Source organism: Euphorbia lathyris, chromosome 6, assembly GCF_963576675.1.
Source record: "Euphorbia lathyris chromosome 6, ddEupLath1.1, whole genome shotgun sequence".
Lineage (NCBI taxonomy): Eukaryota > Viridiplantae > Streptophyta > Magnoliopsida > Malpighiales > Euphorbiaceae > Euphorbia > Euphorbia lathyris.
The window spans coordinates 34,458,677-34,473,458 of record NC_088915.1 but is presented as its reverse complement, the minus strand read 5'-3'; the positions used below and the strand labels follow the sequence as shown (position 1 = coordinate 34,473,458).

At 39.8% G+C, this 14,782-nt stretch overlaps 1 protein-coding gene across 1 annotated transcript; it reads right to left on the bottom strand.

Annotated features, from left to right (window-relative positions):
• Nucleotides 1-3,962: 3,962 nt before the first annotated feature.
• On the bottom strand, nt 3,963-13,501 carry LOC136233111 (uncharacterized). The gene is made up of 4 exons (XM_066022678.1): nt 13,202-13,501; nt 12,792-12,897; nt 4,307-4,422; nt 3,963-4,187 (listed from the first exon to the last, which is right to left on the bottom strand). The coding sequence occupies exons 1-3, from the start codon at nt 13,473-13,475 to the stop codon at nt 4,344-4,346; spliced, it is 459 nt and encodes a 152-aa protein (XP_065878750.1). The 5' UTR covers nt 13,476-13,501; the 3' UTR covers nt 3,963-4,187; nt 4,307-4,343.
• Between the last annotated feature and the right edge of the window lie 1,281 nt (nt 13,502-14,782).

The window sequence follows — 14,782 nt, the reverse complement described above, 5'->3', positions numbered from 1 at the left end:
CAGAGCTTCATTGATCTTTAAGGTGTCTATGAGTATTTGAAAGCAAAACCCAGCCATAGCTTCCAACCACTCATCAATTCTTTCTCCTCCAATTTTTAATGGTGAAAATTACCAAATTTGGATTGTCGAAATGAAAGCTCGTCTGAGAGTTTCGGGTTTATGGCAATGGTTATTGTAGTCTATTTTGGTTCCTTTGAGGATGCCAATTCTAATTGACCCTCTTCAAGGCTGCAAAGAAATCTTATGTAATATGTTTTCTCTACATCATATACAAGTCCCATGTTTATTACTTTTAAAGGATTTATATGTCCTGATCCATACGCGAATTCTGAATCACTAGTTCCATTCATAAGAGAAGCTACATTGGTGTTTAGAAAAATAGTGTTCAGTAAGAGGAAAATGATTTATGCTTCTAGTTATTCCATGTGCGAAAACACTTAGATTACTTGTAGTCATTATAGCAGATTTGATTGCATAAGGAGACCAGTCTGGGTGAAATTTTCTACATCGATGGCATAAGGGTAAGCCATGGAGGTTCCAGATAGTATATGTGCAGAATGGAGCTTGTCGCTTGCCTTTTGGGTTATCCGTGGGTGGAATATTAAGAGGATATGTTGCTAGTATGTCTATATACGGTGCGCTTATATCCGGCTACATTAAATTTCAATTTATATAAGTAGAAAATGTAGTAAGAATTTTATACTTGATATGAAATATTTTTAGATATACACACTTTCAAGATATTCGGAACAATCAAAATAGGTCCTCGAGACAAGAAGGAAGCAACTACAAGAGCACTAGTATCCTTAATTGCTTCACTTTTCAATATGTTTGCTACAGGATTACTATCGCAAGTGTAAGAATTAAATTATCTTATTTACGGGGAACGAATGCTAAGAAACAAATCTGTTTTATGACAAACATATTTCGAGGAACTCATGTAGGATTCAACAACAACAACGTAACTTTCGACTTTTAAAAGTAGTGCATGAAATGAAACTACAAAAGAAACATCTTCTATGCCTCCAATTACTGCAATAGCCCCTGCTTTTGCAGGCTCGTGGATTCCCTAATAATCTTCACAGACTACAATCTTCCCCTTCATTAGGCTACTTTTAAGGCAGCCTTGAAAACAAGAACTGAAACAGAACATATTTTAAAGTTACATCAGTCTATGTGTTCTGTAGATTTTAGAGTAAGATTGATTTCGAGGGAAGAATGTACCTAGCGGACAAATCTGAGCAGCCTGCTGATTTCGCTTCAATCCTTTTTATAAGAGGGAAGTCTTTTGCTAGAGAAAAAGAATTGATAGAGTTTCCATACTCCAAATAAACTAGTAATTAGAATTTGAGGCATGAAAAATTGTATCACATAGAGAATCTCGATACATATAGTTAGTATCTTCTGATTTCCGAGAACAACTTCATCAATAATGTGGCGGTTTGTGGTGCTTGCTGCTACAGAGAGTAGCCATGGTGCTACACTTGCCACAGATCCTGGTTGAGAATCGTCGTTCCACGCTAAATGAGAGGTGAGTATTCCTTTCTCCATAGCATGGAAAGCTTCAATTGAAATTACATCATTAAAATAATTAACCGCAGAACTAGATCCAGTCAAAATGGTTATAATGTTGACTCCATCAGCAATAGAATCATCGAATGTGGCCAAAAGGTCTGCTCTGCCACATCCATTCGAATTGCAAACTTTATAGGCAGCAATCCTAGCAGTGGGAATTAAAGATGTAATTTGGAAAGACAAAATCAAATAGAGTTATTTGAGAAATCATGTTCCAAATAGACCTGTTAGCAGAAAAAACATAGAACAAAAAAGAGCGATTGTGTTCTAGTTTGGTGGAGAAGGTGGGAGAGATATCAATGAAATGGGGAACTGCAAAGACGTATTCAGAAAGACCAAATCATATAAAGTTGTTTGAGATATCGTGTTCCAAATAGACTTCTTAGCGAAACTAGTTTTTTCAGAGTGACAAGTGATACTGCTAGAGAAAGAGTTCCCACTGCCAGGATTGCTACCTATAAAGTTTGCAATTCGAACGGATGTGGCGGAACAGACCTCTTGGCAGCATTCGATGATGCTATCGCTGATGGAGTCAAAATTATAAGCATTTCAATTGGATCTAGTTCTGCCATTAATTATTTTAATGATATAATTGCAATTAGAGCTTTCCATGCTATGGAAAAAAGGAATACTCACCTCTCATTCAGCGGGGAACAACGGTCCTCAACCAGGATCTGTGGCAAGTGTAGCACCATGGCTACTCTCCGTAGCAGCAAACACCGCATACCGCCACATTATTGATAGAGTTATTCTCGAAAATCAGAAAATACTAATCGGATGTATCGAGATTCTCTATGTGATACAGTTTTTTCATGCCTCATTCTAATCACTAGTTTATTTGGAATAGGGAAATTCTGTCAATTCTTTTTATCTAGCAAAAGACTTCCCTCTTATAAAAGGGATTGGAGCCAAATCAAGATTTGTCCACTAGGTACATTCTACCCCCGAAATCAATCTTACTCTAAAATCTACATAACATATAGATTGATGTAACTTTAAAATATGTTATGTTTCAATTCTTGTTTTCAAGGCTGACTAAAAAAGTCTGGTGAAAAGGAAGATTTTAGTCTGCGAAGATTATCGGGGAATCAACGAGCCTGCTAGAGCAGGTGCTGCAGGGGCTATTGCAGCAATTGGAGGCATAGAGGATGTTTCTTTTATAGTTTCATTGTCTACATTACTTTTAAAAATCGACAGTTACGCTGTTGTGGAATCCTACATGAATTCCTCCAAGTATGTTTATCATAAAATAGATCTGATTCTCAGCATTTGTTCCCTTTAAATAAAATAATTCAATTCTTACACTTGCAGCGCGAATCTTGTAGCAAACATATTGAAAAGTGAAGCAATTAAGGATACCAGTGCTCTTGTAGTTGCTTCCTTCTTGTCTCGAGAGCCTAATTTGATCGTTCCGGATAGCTTGAAGGTGTGTATATCTAAAAATATTTCATATCAAGTATAAATTCTTACTACATTTTCTGCTTATATAAATTGAAATGTAATGCAGCCAAATATAAACGCATCCACGGATAACCCGGAAGACAAGCAACAAGCTCCATACAGCATACTATCTAGAACCTTCATGGCTTGCCCTCAAGCTCTCTTGTGTTCCTCTAATCAAAACCAGTAACGTTATTTAAGAATGACTTTATAATATTTTATATATTTATATATATTAATAAATAAATATTTTTAATAAAAATATTTTCAATTGAACATAAAAAAAAAATTATACATGTATTCCATTACTTATAAAAACTATTTTAAATAAGAATGAATAATAACTATTTGGAATAAAATGTGCAAGTTAAATGATGCACAAAAATAAAGAAAATATTATTTCCCCTGGATTTGCATGTCTTATTTATATGCCACATTCTCCTTTCCCATTTCTGTGGGGCAAAAAAAAAAAATGTGTAAGTGAAACCATCCCTATGAGAATGCTTTCAAGGGCAAAATAGATATTGTACCTATATGAGGAAAAAGCCATGCCACATACAGCAGCATCTGCACCCTAGGTTAATTGGGATTCTATGCAGCATGTAAAATCCACTATGGATTTATCTCAAATTCCTTTTCAGATTTGTAAAAAACCAGAGTACTTCCAGTTCACTGGTTTTGTTCCAGTTGGCTGGTTTACTCCGGTCCATTATGAGTTAACGTTATTGATTTGAAATTAGTATAACCGGACTGGACACATGACCAATAGTTCAACCGGCCGGTTCGGTCCGGTTTTAAAAACTTTGAGCTAAACCCAGTCAATGATTGAAAATGCAAACATGGACCTCTTGAGGTTCACATAATTAACAGTGTGAGGGATAGTTAGGCTAAGAAGAAGGAATTAACAGTGTGGTAATTGCTGTCAAAGAGCTTGAAGAAAGCTAACATAACAAGGTTAATATTAACACTTGACAATAAATAATAACAAAGTTACATCATTTAAGAACCAGGTTCCATATGCTATCAAGTCAAATTGTTCAAACTTTAATCAACTGACATTACAATTTGACGAAATAAAAAATATTGCAATGCCACCATTCCGTTAACCAAGTGTACAAATCTTATGCTCTATGGTCTTCCTGGGCAACAATGTCACCATTTGATATCCCTACCTGCCCAAACCCAAACAAAGGCAGAATGCTTGCTCATTTTCCAATATATACTTAACATGAGAATTTAACAGTTAAATCAGAACATAAATAAATGCAGTAAGTTGATTTATCAGGCTTACAGGTTTTAAGACCCAAGACTCTAGCAATGTAATTGGATCAAGTATGGAGATAATTAGCAGCCATCATCAGCTCTAGAGTAAGCTCTGGTTCAATAGGAAATTCAGTTTCCTTTCCCCTGAAAGAAGAAATATAATGCCTTGTCAACAAACATGTTCAAGGCCCAACCGAATGTTAAATAGGATCCTGCTTAACCAAAACCAATAATTAGATTTCATTAACCCTTCGTCAACTTGTGGATGCAAAAGGGGGGAAAACAAGTGTGCATATGAATTGGGAATGCAAAACGAAAAATAAGGATTCAATAAATCATCTCCAACGCAACTATAGAATCAGCATAACACCATATCTCAGATAGAAAAGAAAACTGCAAACAGCCTTGAGGGTCAAACGAAGCAAACTAAGTTCATAATATTCAGAGCGTGCAGGGCAGATTTAAGATCAGAACAAAAATATGATGAAACAATAACTTCTAAAGAAGCCTTCAATTTCCGAAAAAGAGTTTTTCAGAATATTGAGAGCTAGAAATAGACATTAAAGAGTCCTCAAACTTTCTCATTCTTGGGACCCTCAAACATAAACCATATTTTGTCAGCATAGCTAGAAACCATTTCATATTTTGCAATGGAGATAATTCCAGAAAAATCAAATACTTATCCTCACACATGCCAAAAAACATGGACTATGCTGATTATAGATACATATTCTGAAAATAACAATGTATAAGTTACAACAAGTAGCCAACTTGAGTTCTGTAAATAAATTTAAGCTTACATTGTGTAATTGGTAAAGAGTTTGTAACTAATAACCTACTTACAAATAGGAAATAAATCTCAGGAAATTTTTGCATTATTTCAAATTTCCTAAAAAGCTTTGAAATATGTAAAACAGCTGAAATGTGAAATGTACAAGAAGTTGAGTAATAACTAATAAAGTATACCATCCAAATAAAAAAAAAAATAGAATGTAAAGCTTTATAAAAACTTTATGAGAAAGCTATATATAACATTTTCTTTAATTTAATTGCAGATAAATCAACATATTTATTTTTGAGATCTATCTCTTCTCTTTTAGATCTGTTGTCATGGTGAAGAATTTTTATGAAGATTGAGAGTTTTGAGATCTATCTCTTCTCTTTTAGATCTTTCTCTCTCTTTTAGATCTATCTTCTCTTTTTCAGATCTATCTTCTCTCTCTCAGATCTGTTGTCATGGTGAAGAATTTTTATGAAGATGGAGAATTTTGAGATCTATATTCTCTCTCTCAGATCTATTTCTCTCTTTTAGATCTTTTTCTCTCTTTTAGATCTATCTCCTCTCTTTCAGATCTCTCTTCTCTCTCTAAAACACAGGATCAATTTTATAACTCAATTTTTTCTCTCTCTCTCTCTCAATTAGTTATATCTAATAAAATAGACTCCTCCAAATACGAGTCTTTTTCCTTTTCTCTCTCTCTCTGTGGCGATGACGAAAGCGACTGCGAAGGGAAGGGTGGATTGGTCGGTGAAGGCGGGCAGAAGGCCGGTGTTGGATCTGGCGAGTCCGGTTGCGGGGCGCGGGCTGGGTGCAGATCTGGTACAGGAGGAGGCTTGGGCGGCTGATGATGGGAGATCGGAAGGATCTCCTCGGGGTAGACGGCGGAGTAACGAAAGACCGAGGGATCGGTCCAGGGATCGTAGTAGATCGGAGTGGGCTGATGGTGGGGAGGCGGATCTGGTTAATTCGGTGCCTGTTTCGGTGGTTGGGGTGGCCGATCTGGATCAAGGAAGGGAGGGTTCTGCGGCTGCCGCGTCTGGCGTTGGGGAAGGAGAAGGTCCGATGTTTTCGACTGTGGACCGTGGGGTTGAGCAGAACGTTGTGATGGGGGGACGCGTCCTGCGCTTGGTGCTCTGGGAGTGCCGGCCGCGCAAGCAGGGTATTCTTTGCGGCTTGCGCAGGCCGTGCTTGCCGCGCAGGCCACGCAGGCAGCGCAGGCCGCGCAAGCCGCGCAGGCATTTGTGCCGGGGGACTTAAGTCTTTTACTTCCGGGACAAACTATGGAAGGTGTTTCATCCCCAGGCACTCGGGTTACTCAGGGCCAGCATGCCCAAGGTTATCAAAAGGATGGGGGAGCTCCCTCCTGGAGGGATAAGTTGTTAGGGGTGGTGGAGGAGGAACCCATGATGGAGGAGGATACTTTTGAGAACGATGATGGGGATTTTCTCTCCGATTCCGATTCTGAGGATGGTCAGCCTGAGAACCCTTTGTGTCCTAGGATCCGTCTTTCCTCAGAAGACAAGCGGGTCATGAGATCCAAGTGGAAATTGGCATTAATTGTCACTGTTTTGGGGAAAAGAATCAGTTTCAACTACTTTGCCCAGAGGATTCAGGCTCAATGGGCTAAGAAAGGGAAGGTTACCATCACTGACCTTGATAATGACTATTATGTCATTAGATTCACAAGGGCTGAGGATTACAATGCGGTGGTCAATGGTGGACCGTATATTATCTCCAATCATGTTTTGGCTCTGAGACCTTGGGTCCCAAATTTTGACCCCCATGACTGCTCTGTTAACAGAATCCTTACTTGGGTTAGGTTCCCAGGCATTCCTCTTGAATACTATAGTGATAGATTCCTGAACAAGATTGGTAGCCTGGTTGGTAAGGTCCACCATGTCGATAAGACTACCATTGGGGCAGTAAGAGGCAAGTTTGCCAGGGTCTGTATTGATATTGATCTTGCTAAGCCTCTTCTTTCTCAATTCTGTATTCAGAATAAGGTTTTTCATATTGAATATGAAGGTATACATAATATCTGTTTTGAATGTGGTATGTTTGGCCATACATTTGAGGGATGTCCTAAGAAGAGGAAGGAGGCGGAGGAGTTGATGCAACCTATCATAGGTGGAGCTGAGAAAAGTCAGGGGGAAGAAAGGAGTTTTGGGCCATGGATGCTGGCCAAGAGGTCAGTGAGAAAGAAGCCAAGTGCTAATGTTAGTTCTATTCATCCGCCAGATATTAGTCGGAAGATGACTACGCTCCAGATTGCCCCTGAGATCAAGGTCAGACCCCCGGATATCAAGAAGAGGAGTGAGGCTGGTGTGGTCTCAGCTTCTGGCTCGGGGTCTAGGTTCGGTGTCTTGTCCCTGGAGGAAGGTCGGGAATCGGACCCTTCCAATGAACAGATTGATTTGAGCATGCCTGGTCTGGAATCGGTCGAGCCTGTTTCTAGTCGGGGTAAATCTATTAATCCCCTCTTTGTCTCTGATGCTAAGGATAAAGGGAGCTCCCAGTCTCACCTTTCTACAGGGGAAGGGTCGAGTAGTAAGGTTGTTTCTCTGAATCCTCCTGTGGATGCTCCTATTGGAAAAGCTATAGGAGTGAGTAAGATGAACATGAAGAAACTTAAAGTGAAACCTAAGAAGAACCTTAATGGGTTAGACTCTTGGGCTAAAAGGGGACCTTCTGGGACTTCCTCTAGGCTCTCAGGAGCCCCGAATAAATACCTGATCTAGGGTTTGGGCTTGTGTTAGTAGTCTTCCTTTCTGATGGATTTCTTTGTTTGGAATGTTAGAGGTGCGGCGAGCAAGGCAACCCGCATTCATGTTAATGATCTTATTAAACAGTTTAACCCCTCCTGTTTTGTTCTTCTAGAGACCAAGGTCAGTGGAGCCAAAGCAGACGAGGTGGTTAGAAAGTTTAAGAATTGGAATTGTGTCAGATCGGAGGCTACTAGCCGGGCTGGGGGGATTTGGCTCTTTTGGAAGCCAGGTCTTGTTAATATTGATATTGTTAGTATGGACTGTCAGTTCATTCATAGTAAGGTGTGCTACCCTGGTAATAAACATTTCTTTGTTACCTTTGTTTATGCCGATCCTGTTCTTTCTAATCGTACAAGGTTGTGGGAGATCCTTCATTCTATTAGCTCTAACATGGTGGAGGCTTGGTTGGTGGCCGGGGATTTTAATGATATTGCCCTTTTAAGTGATCAGAGAGGAGGGGGTAATCATTATGTGAACCGGTGCCTTAACCACAAGCGTAGTATGGATCTGTGTGGGCTTTCAGACCTGGGTGCTGCTGGCCACAAATTTACCTGGAAAAGAAATAGCTTGTTTGTGAGGTTGGATAAGGTGTATGCTAATGTTGCGGCTATCTGTAGGTTTCCTGAGGTCAAGGTGCTGAATCTCCCCTTCCGTCACTCTGACCATTGCCCTATCCTCATTAATTTGGTCAAAGGTAACCGGCTGAAAGGTAACAGACCCTTTAGATATCTTGTGGCTTGGGATTCTCATCCCGACTTTAGGAATTTCGTGAAAACCAATTGGCATCCCCACTCTGATGTTCTCCTCGCTGCTGAGGAATTCAGAAGGAAGGTGGTTGTTTGGAATAAAGACATCTTTGGCCATATTATCAGGAGGAAGAATAAACTCTTGAGGAGGATGGAAGGCGTTCAGCGTTGCTTGGAGGCTCGTTTCGACCATAGCTTAAATGGTCACCTTAGAGCTCTCCAGAACGAGTTGGAAGCTGTGCTTAGACAGGAAGAGCTTCTTTGGTTCCAGAAGTCTAGGAAGGCCTGGATTCAAGACGGGGATCGGAATACCAGGTTTTTTCATCTCTCTACGATCATTAGGAGACAGAGGAATAGGATTGATGCTATCAAGGACGCTAGTGGCGAGTGGATTTTTGAGGAGGAAGACATTCGTCGCTCAGCCCTTGATTTCTACAAGGACCTGTTTAGAGAGGAAGCTGTGGACTTGGAGAGTGCCCACTCTGGTATTTCCTTTCCTCGTTTGGGGGAGGAGGCTATTAAAGATGCTTTCCATCCTATTGACCTTAAAGAGATTGATCTGGCCTTCTCTAGCATAGGGTCCACTAAGGCTCCTGGGATTGATGGTATCCCCGCTAGTTTCTATCATAAACACTGGGATACTGTTAAGGAGGTCATATACAGTTTTGTGTTAGGTGTTTTTGGTGGCTCTAACGATATCAGGTCGGTTAATAAAACCCTCATTGTCTTGATTCCTAAGGTTGTTAAGCCTTCCTCCTTCCTCCAGATGAGACCCATCAGTCTTTGTAATGTTTTGTATAAAGCTATTACTAAGATTGTGGCTAATAGAATCCGGAAGATCCTTCCGGATATAATTAGCCAGAACCAAGGGAGCTTTGTTCCTGGTAGACAATTGATGGATAACGTTGTTATTGCCCAGGAGGTTGTCCATTCTATGAAGATTAAGAAAGGTAAGAAAGGGATTGTGGCCCTCAAACTGGATCTGGAGAAAGCCTATGATAGATTGAACTGGAGCTTTCTTCTGGATAGTTTAGCCAAAGCTGGCATCCCGGAGAACTGGAGGATTTTGATTGAGAAGTGTATCTCCTCTCCTGTTTTCCAGGTCATGATCAATGGCGACATGTCGGATGAGTTTTCTCCCTCCAGAGGAATTCGCCAAGGAGATCCTATGAGTCCCTTCCTCTTTGTTATTGCCATGGAAAGACTGTCTCACCTGATCCAAGAGGCGGTGTGCAAAGGGACTCTCCACCCTGTTTCTATCAACAGACATTGCCCCCCTATTACCCATTTACTCTTTGCTGATGACGTCATGCTTTTCGTTGAGGGTAATGAGGAGCAAATTAAAACAGTTATTCCTTGATTGTTTTTGCGAGGCTTCTGGCCAGAAGGTTAACATCCAAAAGTCTCGTATGCTTTGTTCCAAAAATATGGACAATAGCTTGTGCAGAAGACTGAGTGAGCTCTCTGGCATACCTCTGACGAACTCTTTGGGGAAGTATCTTGGGGTTCCTCTTCACAGTGACAGGGTTTCCAAAGCCTCTTTCAAGGATATTTTGGACAAAACTAATGGTTTGTGTGCTAGCTGGAAAGCTAATTCTCTTTCCCTTGCAGGTCGCCTTACCTTGATCCAGTCAGTTAACTGCGCTGCTCCGAACCACATCATGCAGGCCTGTAAGCTTCCTGAGCCTGTCCTTAGTGACCTGGATAAGATAAATCGGCGTTTCCTGTGGGGTGAGTCTGGAGATGGGAGAAAGGTTCACCTGGTCCCGTGGAAGGAAGCTTGCCAGCCTAAAAACAGGGGGGGTCTTGGTATTAGGCAGGCAAAGGACAATAATAAAGTCCTGTTAATGAAACTTCTTTGGAGAATGTGGCAATGCCCCTCCTCTCTTTGGGTCCGTCTCTTGTGCGGGAAGTATCGGAAAGATAGAATCTTTGGTGGCCCGAATGAGAGGGTTGTTAGCTGTTCCTTCCTCTGGAAAGGGCTCAGTGCCGTGTTTGCTGAATTCTGTACGGGGATTGGCCTGGAGGTGGGTAATGGTAGATCTATTAGCTTCTGGTATGACACCTGGATTGGTGATAAACCGCTGATTGATGTGTGTAATGCCCCTCCGTCGGCTGATCTCCTTTCCTGGAAAATTGCTGATGTGGTGGACTCGGAGGGAGACTGGATCTAGTCAAAGTTCGACTCTTTCTTTAGTCTGGAGACCCTTCTTAACATTAGAGGAGTGAAGATTAGCAATCAAGAGGAGGATAAGGATAGACATTGTTGGGCCTTGACGAATAATGGTACTTATTCTTGTAAATCGGCCTATGAAGCTTTTACCCCTAATAGGGCTGATCCTCCCTTGGAGATTTGGAAGTCCATATGGTCCCTCAAGATCCCTTACCGTATCAGGAGCTTCCTTTGGCTGGGTATCAAAGACAGGCTCCTTACGAATGCGGATAGGCACAGAAGGCACTTGACTGAGTCTAGTGCCTGTAGTAGATGCAGAGGCAATGTGGAAACCTTGTGCCATGCCTTGAGGGATTGCCCAAATAGTAAGAAGATCTGGGAAGGGATCCTCCCTCATCACATCCTCCCTTCCTTCATGGCCTTTTCTGAAGGGGACTGGTTCTCTCAAGGAGCCAAGGGGAACTTGCTGGCCAACATGGAGCACGGTGCCATCCTCTTTGCTATTACTTGTCACCAAATCTGGAAGTGGAGGAATGAAGAATTATTTGCGGGTAAGGCTGTCCTTATTCCTGATTTACTGTTTTTCTTCTCGAAGAAGCACTTTGTTATTACTAAAAGCTTTGAAAGAGATTCCCTTGTTCGCCCCTCCCCGGATAAAGAGATCCTGCTAGTTGGCTGGAGTAAGCCTAGAGAAGGGTTTGCTAAGTTGAATACTGATGGCTCCTGCCTTAGCAATGGCAGAATTGCTGCTGGGGGAGTTCTTCGGGATGCTGGTGGCAATTGGATGGCGGGGTTTACCCATAACTTGGGGACGGGCTCCTCCTTTTCTGCGGAGCTCTGGGGTATCTTGTCAGGTATTAAACTCGCCATTCGCATGGGTGTTAAAAAGCTCTCGGTGGAATCTGATAATCTGGAGGCTATTAACAGGATTTCAGATAGCCAGGCTGTTTGTCTGAAGAGCCAGAATCTCATCAAAGCTATTTTGAGGCTTCGTCCTGCCTTTGAGTATCTTAATTTCTCCCATATTTTTAGGGAGCAAAACCGCGTGGCGGATCGCTTAGCAGCTGCTGGGCATGGGAGAATGTTAGGTGTTTCTACCCTATCTGTTCCTCCTTCTTTTCTTTTGCCTTCTCTCCTAGAGGATAGGATTGGAGTCAGCCTTCCTAGACTGATCCCGGTGTAGGTTTTTTGTTGGTTTTGTTTTTTTCCTTTCCTTTCTTACCAAAAAAAAAATTGCAGATAAATCAAGAACTAGAACTACACAGAAGCAAGAATTTTGCTTGTGATTTTTTTTGACTTTTATACAATTCTTAGCAACAAGAACGTCTTTCTTGAGAGAACAGCTGAAATACTTTATCAGATTGGAGTTGTTCCGTCCAAACACACTTATCTATTTAGATTGTACATAAAATAAATTTATTGAAAACCATATCATTCTACAAACCACAAATTAGTTCATTATGTGTACATTCACCTGAAGCAAAATTGCTGTTATTACTTACTTTAAGTACAAAATAAGATAAATTTTGGAAGAGTTTTAAATAATTAGATATTACAAGAGTGGAATTTAAATTTTCATTTTCTTCTACATTAAAAGCCATATTTAAGGAAAAAGTAAAAATCCAAGAAACCAGATATTTAGAGATGAACAATTTAGTGAATGCCTAATTATAAATCTCAATCTTTTGCTTTCATAGTACCATAAATTATAAATAGATATAGTAACAAAGCATAACATAAACATCAGAAGTGCAAACACCCAAATTCAATAAAAACACAGCAATTAAACATAAATATCAAATGAAGTTAATTCCTTAAGCCTTCTAAAAACAACAACAAACTACTTGCCGCCCACCCCAATTTAGTTCAGCTTTATGACTGTTCGAAATCAAAACCCAAATTTGAGATGCAATATTTATTGAACTCAAACTTGTATGTAAAGAAACTTGAATTGAGTTCCCAATTAACAAAATCACATAATTGGAGCATAGCATAGCACAAGCAAATAGCAAAAAAAAATATGAACAAGGGAAGGAATAGAACAGAACTTGGCATACTGAAGAGACCAGTAAAAATACTGGCAAATTTTCTCTAAAATGGTAGTGCTGATCTCCGGAAATGTAACTTCTCCATGCTGCGTCTCAGCAAAACTCCCTGTGGCATAATTGCAAAGCACAACCCCAATTATAAAGACAAAATCACAATACTTCACAGAATCGTAAAACCACAAATATGCTCCTAAATTTCAGCAATTCTCAACCCGTAAGCTGAAACCCCAGCAAGAATTGCCAAATTACACAAACTCTTAACAGATAACTTTGATAAACAGATCAACCATACACAATTAGCCAAAGCATACAATTAAATTATTAGCCAACTCCAGGAAAATTAAGCAAAATTCAAACAATGATCGAAACAGAAAAACGGAGAGAAATGAGAAAAACGGAGAGAAAAATACCAGGAGAAGTAAGCATATTGCGAATTGTCTGTGAAACCATAGCGGCTTCCTTGTCGATCACGAACTCGAAACCCTCGGCGCTAATCAGCTTCACAGTATCTTCCTTTCTCATCTTTTTTCTTTCTTTGAGAGGCTGTAGTTTTGAAGCCTCTAGGTCGACCTGAGAAAATTGAAATCGAACGAACTTTGGAACTTTTTGTGGTATTTCTGATTCAGTTGGCCGTTTATATTCAGCGGCTATCCAACGTGTGTTTGGTTCGCACTCCCAACGCATGTTGCTGTATCGGGCTAAGCTGGGCCTAATCTATTGTCCATTGGACAAACTTTAAAATTTACAAGGAATTTAAATTTTAAGAATTTAAGATCATTATTATATTCTTCAAAAAAAAAAAAATCATTATTATAAATAAATTAACTATTTTAAGAAGACTGTTTTTATTCCTGACCTCCGGTTTTATTTCTCGAAAAAACTCTCTGTTATTACAAAGAGTTTTGAAGGAGAGCCCCTGGTTCACCCCTCTCCGGTTAAAGAGGTCCAGTTAGTTGGTTGGAGGAAGCCCAGGGAAGGGGTTGTCAAGTTGAATACGGATGGCTCCTGCCTTAGTAATGGCAGAATTGCTGCTGGTGGAGTTCTTCGGGATGCTGGTGGCGCCTGGCTGGCTGGGTTTACCCATAACTTAGGTACGGGCTCCTCCTTTACTGCAGAGCTCTGGGGGATCTTGTCTGGCATTAAACTCGCCATTCGCATGGGTGTTAAAAGACTTTCGGTGGAGTCTGACAATTTGGAGGCTATCAACAGGATTTCGGATAGACATGCTGTTTGTCTTAAGAGTCAGAATCTCATTAAAGCCATCTTGAGGCTTCGTCCTGCCTTCGATTCTCTTACCTTCTCCCATATTTATAGGGAGCAAAACCGCGTGGCGGATCGCTTGGCAGCTGCTGGGCATGGGGGGATGTTAGGTGTTTCTACCCTTTCCGTTCCTCCTTCTTTTCTGTTACCTTCTCTTCTTGAGGATAGGATTGGGGTCAGTCTTCCTAGACTGATCCCGGGTTAGGTTTTTGTTTGTTTGTTTTTTTTCTTCCCTTCTTACCAAAAAAAAAAAATAAATTAACTATTTATAAATTTTTAATATTCCAAAATATGTCAGAGTTTAGTTAGTTTTTTAACTGAATTTAATAAAACTAAAAATAAAAATATGAGATTTTAATATATTTATAAAAAAAACCATAAAATTATAACAAATATATAAATTATCTATAGTTTTTTCAATTACTTAGTTATGTGAAACCTAATAAGACAGTTAAAAAAATAGAAAAATTTACATAAGAATTCACTTTTAAAAAGACTATTTACAATTATATCAAGTTATAATTTTGAACTATGTTAAATTAATAAAAATTATTATTTTTAATATATTTTAAGGATTGGAGTTTATAAATTAGAGGTCTAGAATGTATTATCTAGGGTTTATAATTTATGAATTGGGGTTTACAGATTTTAAATTAGTATTTAAAAATATATTTTATTTGTTATATATAAAAAATAGTGATATAATGATAATTAAGTTTGATAATGTGATT